This window comes from Pogoniulus pusillus, chromosome 24 (assembly GCF_015220805.1).
Source record: "Pogoniulus pusillus isolate bPogPus1 chromosome 24, bPogPus1.pri, whole genome shotgun sequence".
Classification (NCBI taxonomy): domain Eukaryota; kingdom Metazoa; phylum Chordata; class Aves; order Piciformes; family Lybiidae; genus Pogoniulus; species Pogoniulus pusillus.
The window spans coordinates 14,182,094-14,191,775 of NC_087287.1; the positions used below are offsets into that span (position 1 = coordinate 14,182,094).

General features: G+C 40.1%; 1 protein-coding gene across 1 annotated transcript in view; it reads left to right on the forward strand.

Annotated features, from left to right (window-relative positions):
* SWAP70 (switching B cell complex subunit SWAP70) overlaps positions 1–9,682 on the forward strand; it is a 34,330-nt gene extending 24,648 nt beyond the window's left edge. The window contains exons 7-12 of the mRNA XM_064163715.1: positions 453–634; positions 4,095–4,202; positions 5,680–5,846; positions 6,993–7,191; positions 8,334–8,430; positions 9,170–9,682. Of these exons, the coding sequence (XP_064019785.1) occupies positions 453–634; positions 4,095–4,202; positions 5,680–5,846; positions 6,993–7,191; positions 8,334–8,430; positions 9,170–9,279 (863 nt within the window). The 3' untranslated portion in view covers positions 9,280–9,682. The remainder of the gene's footprint in view (positions 1–452; positions 635–4,094; positions 4,203–5,679; positions 5,847–6,992; positions 7,192–8,333; positions 8,431–9,169) is intronic.

Sequence of the window (9,682 nt, forward strand, 5' to 3'; positions counted from 1 at the left end):
AGTATCAGTAGGAATTAAGGTTGGTTCTAGGTACATGAGTGATGTGGATGTAGATAACACCTTACTGCTTCATTAGAGTCCCTGAATCACAGTGATAACAAATCTTGAAGTTTTGGGTAGGCTGGTTTTTTTGCAGTTAGGCATTGAATGATTTGTGTGTCCACCACCTGTTAAAAATCAATATTGGAATTGACATAATGCATTGGAGCTGCCCAACCTTATCCTTGTGGCACACAGCCAATACTGAAAGCCAAGTCTTTCACTGTGGGTTTGTGTTGACAGCTGGCCTGATGAGAATTGGGAGAACTGACAACAGCTATTTTGGATTTTACAAACCCCAACACAATGAACACTGCCACAAGTATTTACTCACTAAGGCTGTCCAGAAAGTTTAACATTTCCCTTCACTGGTGTTCTCTTCTTCTCCCTTTGTCTTGCACACTTGTATCTAGCCATACAGACCACTGTAAGCCTGCTGAGGGCAGGGAGCCCTCCACCCCACAAAGAAGCACGGCAGAAACGAAAAGAACTGCGCCAGAAGTTGTTAGCTGAGCAAGAAGAGCTGGAGAGGCAGATGAAAGAGCTGCAAGCGGCCAATGAGAACAAGCAGAAGGAACTGGAGACTGTGCGAAAGGTGGGAGTGGAGCTGCTGACCTTCAAGCTTTGATTCAATTGTGGTGGTTGATCTGAGCTTCTTGAGGCAGCAGTTTCCTGTTCATATTTTCATACACATTGAGCGAACACCTCCAGGGGGGGGTGAGCTTGTGTTTGAGTCAGTCACCTAAGCCTGCAGTAAAGCCTTCAGCATTAATGGTGGCATTTTCTAGAGACTGCTCAGCAGACTTAGGATATACCCTGTCCTCTGTACTTGTTGAGGGTATTGTGAAGCTAGTGTGAAAAAAACCCAAAACCCAGCTGTGTGGCTGATGTTTGGGCACTGATGAGTCTAATGTTTTCAGTCAGTTGGAGTGGGCTCGTTTTTCTTTTCTGACAGACTTGTCTGTTCAACTCAGGGCTTTCCATTACTTTGGGTTTGTTTTTTTGTTTGTGGGTTTTTTGTTGTGTTGTTTTTTTTAATACAGTTTTCCAAAGTTCTGTTCTGTGAATTGCATGTGAGAAGCCTTAACACAAATGTAGGTTCCAGAGATAAAAATGAAATTTCCAAAGATTTCAAAGATAGGAAGTGCTTTTGTGAGTATGCACAACAATAGCTTTATTATAGTAGTTTGTAGAGGTGCATATAGCTGAGACACATAGCAACAACCATTTATAAACGGTTTAAATCTATGTTCCTTATAAATGCTGGATTGATTTCTAAAACTCTGAGAACTGCACTAGAAATTTCTGTGTATTATCAGACTTGCTAATTCCAAGCTTGTTAGACCAAATGAAATGCCTGGCAGGAGACACCAAGGCACCTTTGCTGTGGCTGCCCACTCTTTAACAGTAGACTGACCATGCTGATGAGTCTTTGCACTTTGAAACAACTGGTACCTCTGTGATAGTTCTACACATAGCACTGATTAGTATTCATATATGCTTCCTATCTGCATCACTGCTTGAGCTTTTAATAAATGAAAAACACTAATTTCAGCCCTCAGAAAACGCTTTAGTGGTGTTTGTGCCAAGAGATGGTGGTGTGGGAAGCTATAAGTATTGTGAGAGTATGTTCATGGTTCTAAGTCTAGAAAGCAAATAAAATAAGCCAAAATAGTATTTTTAAAAGTCTTATAATTAAGTCACAATTTGTGGCAAGGAAAAATGTGTCTTCTTTTAGATAACCTTGCACTATGGTACTGATGTGGGTACTATTCTGTTTGTATTAAATGGAGTCTGACAATAAATTATTTTTAGCACCTATATTTGCCAGGTGTGTAAGATTCAGAGTGCAAATTCTGCTTTGAAGGACAGCTTGCGTTACCTGCAAGTAATATACCTGTTAACAGAAATCACAGAGCTGGATTTTAGTGTTGAGTTTACTTTCTTGCGAAAATGCTAGGGGGAAGATAACATAAGACCATACCCAGGAGCAGTGGGTTGCTGACAGGCTCCAGGGAGTTTCTGTAGAAATCACAATGGGTAAATAGAGAGCTGCAGCAAGAAGCACATTTTGAAGTAGGCTGGATTAAAATGACTTTTCAGAGTAGTTTAGTCACTGACATGAACTACTGCACTTTGACTAAGTGGGAGGGTACTGTGTTGGAAGAACTTGAAGTGTTTGATTAGTTAGAAAAATGTTCTTCAGGGAAAAGGCTTTGTACAGGGTTCAGGAAACTGAATTGTTCTGGAAAACACAGAGTTCAATTTGCTCCAAATGGCAGTGAGCCACCACTTACACAGCAGCTGCCAAAGTGCACTCTGAGACTGGTTTGTACTTTGATAGCTCCTGTAGTAGAATATTTCAGAAAAATAAAAGCCTTTGTCTAAAATAGATTTTTTTTCATATTTTTTAATGGAATTTTGAGATGCACACATTGAACAGACTGAAAGGTAAGTTTTTGTTAGCAAGAGAGCATGCACAAGACTTGTGCACCCTTTCTGTTTCAGTTTGGGGTTTTGCATGGGGTTGAGTGACTGTGCTAACTAACCTCTGCTGGAATGGTGTATTCCTGTGATTTCCCCTCCACCCTGTCCCAAACATTTGAGGCTTTCCCCTAAACTGTCTAGTTGTTGTCTACCTGCCAGGGACTGATGTTCTCTGATGAGAATTAAGCTGGAAGTTGCTGATAGAGAGTGGACAAATTGTCTATTCTTTTAGTGAACACTCTGGCAAAAGCCTGGCACCCACCCTTGCCTGTGACTGCAGGCCACTAATGGCAATGGTTGTTCAATTTCAAAGCCAAAATAAAATTTTCCTTCAATAGGCATCCTGGATTTGACTACGATTACATGCTTTTATATGTTCTGGCAGAGGAGGAATACCACTATTTAAGTCTTTCAAAGGATGTGAATTCTGTACCATCTTCTACAGCTTAAAAACAAACTAGAAGCTTTCTTTCCTTCTTCCCACCTGTTTCTGACTAGAATCTGAAATAAGAGCAGGCACTTAAAGGAATAAGAGTTTTAGCTTGGCAGTTTTAATTGTTTAGGCATCTCATTAGGTCACCGAGGATGTGTGACAAACACAGTTTAAACGGGGTACCCTTCTGAAAATAGTAAAGAAATGGATGTCCTGTTCTGACTGAAGGCCTGTGGAAACAATTTCACCAGCCTAGTGCATTGCAAAAGAGGGGTGCTTGTTTCCTGTTTCCTCTGAAGCATCAGATAAGTTTCTTAGGAAAATGTTGTGAAAAATTATTTTGTTTTCAGCATTGGTAAGTTTTAGCTGGTACTCATACATTTCTAACCTTCCCTGTGTTCTGAAAACACACACTATCGAAATCTCCATGAAAGGGAAAACTGCAACAACTATTTATATGTGAAATCAAGATACAAAACAAATTAAGTTACAAAAACATGTGAAGGTACCAGCAGCTGTTCCCTAGGCTTTAGTTCTAACTAGGCTAATTTTTCCCATAATACCAAGTGATGATTATTGACTAGAATTTTATTTACCTTACATGGCAATTTAAGGGATGTTGAAGGAATGTGATTCATAATAGCACAATTATTTATTATAGTCAGAACCTGTGGCACTTCTGCTTTCCCATGGCAATTCAGTGCTTTTCAACTTCTGTTTCTGTATGAACTCTATGCATGCTGGCATGTTTTCACTGCTGGAACTCCTGTGTGGTCTTGCCTGCCATAGGGTTTTCCAGAATAGCTTTCTGTCACATATTGGAGAGAAATCACTATATTTCTTTCTCTACTGTATGGGCAAAGCAGGATGTAAAGGAAACTCAGAAGAAGTCTGATAATTAACTTTTCATTAGTAAATGTACATTGTCTTGCAAATAAGATTAAAAATTTTATTTGGAGATTGAAAATAGATTTGGACATTAAGAAGCTGGTGCCTGTTAATGCTTTAGGTTTCTTCCATTTTTCTAAAAAGCCAGAAATTGGTAAAGAAAGCTCCATTCCCTCCAAATAGCTTAGTTTTGACAGATTATTTTTCCATTCTTTTCTTACCCCTACCTTATACCTCTCTCTTCCAGCAACTGGAAGCAGCAGCTGCTCGTGCTGCTGAGGAAGAGAAGAAAAGGCTTCAAACCCAGGTTGAATTACAGGATCGCTTCAGTTTGGAGCTGGAGAGAGAAAAAATGGTGAGTAGTGCATGTGAGCTTTTGCTGCAGTCAGACATAGCGAGCAGCTATGTCATCAGCAGTTTGTTTCCTCAGGCATTCATGGAAAGGATTCTGACGATGTTGCAGCAGGCTGCAGAATGCAGCAACTGTTGCATTTGTTAGAGACCTATAATACCATCTTTTTACTATAGTAAGTTCAAATATTGAAACAGCTCTGCTACAATTTGTATTAAAACCTGGAAATTTTTTTGCTATTGAAAGAATAAATGCAGACTGAAATTCTTCTTGCAGTCTTCAGAGAACCTGAGGCCAGTATATACTCTATGAACATGCAAAAATGAACAGGCATAATCAAAATGCATTTTATTCCTAATACTATTGCATTTTTAACCCGTGTGTTTACATTTACACATAGACACACAAAGCAAAAGAAATACTGTAGCTTTACATCACTGTTACTATAATCCACAGTAACAAATTCCAAAAGAACTAATTTTCAGTTTTCAAGGGCTTTGTCAGGCCTAGCAGGCTTTTCTGTTAACTGGAGAAGTGGAAACAGTGAAGCTGATGTGATGGAATGCCTGGGAACATAAATGCATACAGTGCCACATTACGGGCTGAGCATGAATTCTTGAATACCATCACTTTCTGGGTCAGTGGGATTTCAGTTAGCTGAGGGAAAGCAGACTGCAGACCAGTGGAGCAGGACATGCTATCCCACCACATTTCACAGCCAGTCTTTCTTGCTGAGTTCAGGAGCTGCGCTTATCTTCTGTGATGTACACACTGTGTATTGCTAAACACTGCCGTTTTGGTGCTTTTATCCCAACTCAGTTCAAAGCCAGCTGGCTGCTGTGTTCCACAGCTGGGTGGGAAGATGGCTCAACTTCCACTGTGCACCTGGTTTTCCACTACTGGTCGGTGAAAAGAGGGGGTAATGAGGATGAAAGACAGAGTGACTATGGATATGCAGCATGCCCTCACCTTCCTCTGTCCCCTTACCATTGTGCTTTGTATAGTTTCTAGCAAAGCCAATCTCCTTAGCCAATTTCTGCTCTTTATCCATCTCATGCCAGCATCCAGATATAAGTGCTGCTAAGGGACTTGTGCCTGAGGAAAGGAGTGGAAACAGTGTAATTAAATCAGCCAGATCTTTACGTCTGGTCACACTACAAGTTTTCCTTCAGTCTAGTGTGTTAGTGTAAACTAAGTGACAAGATCAAATGGACTGAAGTTAGGTGTGAACCCTTGCAAAAATCCTGTGCTGCACAAAGTAGGGCAATGTAAGTAACCTTTTTTTAAAAAAAAGTATTTTAATGCTCTTAATTACACATCTACAAATCCAGACTCCATTTTTTTATTGCTTTTGCTCTGCAGACAGCAGGAAAAAGTTTGTCTCTGAAAACATTACTTGTGAGAAACCTGGAAATTCCTCTAAAATTTTGAAATGTGAGTTGAATGGCAGCTTATACATGTCCTAAATTTATGCTGATAGGTAAGACAAAAAATGGAAGAGCAGGTTGCACAGAAATCATCTGAACTGGAACAGTATTTACAGAGAGTATGTGAACTGGAAGAAATGTATAAACAGCTACAGGAAGCTTTGGAGGATGAGAAGCAGGCACGCCAAGATGAAGAGACTGTAAGGAAGCTTCAGGCCAGGTATGACTTCGACCTGGTAGAGATGTATTTCAATTTCTCAGCCAATTTAATTCCTCCTTAAAATAACAAATAACTGTGCCATAGTATTAAAGATTGTTTGCATCTTGGGCATGCTGGTGGAAGGAGGTGGATTAGCTTTAAGTCCAAACAGGATAGATTTTTAAATTTTTTTTTTCCTTAAGCTGTGAAAGGTAGAATCAGAGAATTGTTTTGGTTGTAAAAGACCTTTAAGATCACTGAGTGCAACCAATATCTAACTCTACCGAGTCTAGTGCTAAACCATTTCCCTTAGCACCACATCTCTGCATCTTGTAAACACCTCCAGGGATAGAGATTCAGCCACCTATTTGGGGAGCCTGGTCCAGTGAGAACCCTTTTGAAAGTGAATAAATTTCTAATATCCAACCTAAACCTCCCCTGGTGCAACTTGCAGCCATTTCTACTTGTCCTACCACTTGTTACTAGGGAGAAGAGACCACCCCCCACTTTGCTACAACCTCCTTTCAGGTAGCAGTAGGGAGCAAGAAGGTCTCCTCTCAGCAAAGCTGGCATTTATGATTTTTAATATGTTTGCTTAGCCCTTAGCAGTGGGAGTGCTCAGCAGTCAGAAGAGCAGGCCCACTTATTTTTCATCAGGTGTTACACAAGTAAACACTTGAAAAACCGAGGTCACTCACTACAGAATTTTCAGTTGTGTTATTTTGCAAAGCAGCAAGTGTAACTATAACTTTCTGTTTTATTTTATCACGTGTTTAAATCACAATTGATAAGGGATTAAGTCTCTTCTTACTCACACAGGCTTTGCTTAGTGTGGTTTGCTTCTCCATACGCTCAGTTCTCCTGAGGCAGCGGAGATAGCTTATGCATGCTTATTGCTTCTGTGGTTTTCGCTCTATTTGCATTATTGACTAAAGTTTCTGAATAGCCCTTTGTAGCAGTCAGGCTGTTTGCGCTGCTGGCATGATTTTCATCTTTATGCTGAAGGCAAGCCAGCAAGCAATAACTCTTTCCCTGCTTACCAAGTATTTGGAAAAAAAAAATGGCGAGGGGGAGGAAAAAAATAACTAGCTCGGCTTCCTAACACCATATATGCTACAGAACAAATACAGCTTTGAAATGCAGTTAACATTGTGATCCCTATTGCAGATTACTGGAAGAGGAGACAGCAAAGAGAGCTGAACTGGAAAAATGGCACTTGGAGCAGCAACAGACCATTCAGATGACAGAAGCAGAAAAGCAAGAGCTAGAAAACCAGAGAATGATAAAGGAACAGGCTCTTCACGTTGCTATGCAGCAACTAGAACAACTTGAACTGGAAAGGAAGGAGGCTCTTGAGCAATATGAGGTGAGTTGTTCTGTTCATCAGTCTCTCATACTTAGACAGGTATTGAGCAGTCTAACTGAATTTGAAGTTCATCAATATAATTTTCTCTAAGGGTTAGTACAGCACAAGAAATACAGTAACAGGTAGGACAGCTGTGGTGGATTTTTTTTGGCCTAGCCCAGTAGACAGATTTGAGAGAGAGGACATATTTCAGACACACCACAGTCTGACGTGCTGCATGCTTTCTAGGGCTAGGGAGGAGTTGATCCTGTGTGTATTTAGATCAGGAAACAAAACATGACTGGATTCCTGTTTAACTGGGGAGTATGTTTATGCTGTGGCTGTGCACTTGAGGTTATCTCTGTGAAGGACGAGCTGGTGAGCTGTCTCAACTGGCACAGAACACAAACGCTGTGGTGACTGCAAGCAAGGGCCCAGGTGGGGCAGTTCTGATCACTTTACAGCTTACCATGTTGGTGCTGCATCTCGCACCATCACTGCATTGCGTTTGGTTAACACTTCTCTTTGTGTTAGATAACATTTTGGGCTTCTTATGCATGAAAAATAATTTATTAGTCTAAATGAATTGCTGAGTACAGTAGACATTAAAAGCCCCAAACAAAACAAACTAAACAAAAAAAACCACCACAAAACAAATGCTGGAGTTAGGTCACTGCCATAGGTGCCTTGTTATTTTACAAATAAGTAAACTGGTTTAGAGTGAAGCATCCCTCTTTCTTGTGTGGGTGCAATAGCAGTGGCCCTTTTCCATGGCCCTTTTCCTAGCTTATATTTTATGATTTCTTATAGTGAGAGACACCTATTAGCTGGTCTTAGTTTGGAACAGAAAATGCATCTTTTTGTTATGAAGCTACAGTTTATGTCGTTTCTGTCAGGCTTCATGAAGATTGTCCCTATGGGCCCTATGCAGCTACAGAACCTTGCAAAACCTGGTTATTTTTGGATTGGGTTTGACAGCTTACTGTTTGTACAGCTAATAATGACTACATTTCTTAGAATTATTAAAAAATAGATTCTCCTATCTACACTAAATGGAGTGCTACCTGAATTAGTCTGCTTCAATATTTAGATTGGAAGGATTATTTTTTCTTTTTATATAAACAGAGTCAAGTTGTTCTTAAATGGACTGTATCTCATTTCAGGAGGTTAAGAAGAAGTTGGAAATGGCAGCTAATAATACCAAGAGCTGGAAAGATAAAGTAGCTCATCATGAGGGATTAATTCGACTAATAGAGCCAGGTGAGTTATCAACAGAGGACTTAGAAAAACCAGATATTCATTCTGCCCCATTTACCTAGATCATTCAGTGATTTACTGAAGTCTACCTTTTCCTGTAGCTTACAGCTTTCACAGTAGCCTGTAAATTCCTCGTTTGTGAGAACTGCTGATAGTAACTTTCAAGTCCTTACCTCTATTTGCCCTACTATAACAATTCTTAAATTATTTGTTTATTTATTTGAAAGAAAGCAAGGATCACCCTGATCACTGCGTGGTTTGGGTGTTCAGTGCAGTTTTCAGAAAACTTAATTATCAAAAATATGAAGTAAAGATAGCTAAAATACCTGATTTTGAGGAAAAGTTCAATTTCTTAGCTTAATTAATAACATGCCGACCCCAAGGAAAGTGGCTTTGTAATGCAGTGCTGGAGAGAATCACTCTCCTTTTAAGAACATCTCTGAAGGCAAGGAGAAGAGGGGTTTACTAAGATACAACTATTTGGATTGAGAAGGAAGTGGAGAGATGAGGATGCAAAAGATTGCAGCAGTTGATAGCTTCTCTCTGTTAAGTACCTTCATTGTCAGTGTCCCAGGCATTATTCTCTCCTTGGTTAGGCAGGTCTTCAGGTCACCTTTGAGAGGGTTCCCTGTTACAGAAAACACAGCACTTACCAAGTGGCAATTCTTGCCCTGTCCCACCAACGAGTAAGCGATGTCCCAGTCAGAAAGACCTGTTTCAAGCATTGTACTCTATCTTTCAGGCTCCAAGAATCCTCACCTAATCACAAACTGGGGCCCAGCTGCCTTCACTGAAGCTGAACTCGAGGAAAGACAAAAGAGCTGGAAAGGGAAAAAAGCCGCTTCTGAATAACAGCAGTAGCTGATGGATCGTTAGTGAGGAGAAGTTCACCTTTGTTCATTCTGCTTTGCACAGAGCAGCTTCTTGCTTATACAGATCTTAGTTTGCTCAGCAGGTTGGGCCTTTCCACAAAGGAAATACTGTTTGCCACATAGGAATGCCTGCTCAGAGCTCAGTAATCATGTGTAGTGTCTGAGAGTACTTGTTTTCCCTCACATTTCTATAAATTATGTTCTTTTATACTAAACTCTTCAACTGAATATTTTTATTTAATTTTATGTAGTGACAGAATTGTTTCTGTACTAGCCTGTCACAATCTGAATGCAGCTACCAATCAGTCACCTTCATTCTAAAAAGTGAGGGGAAGCAATTTTGTCATGGGTGCAGTCAGTGTAATTTAAACCCAGGAGAACCC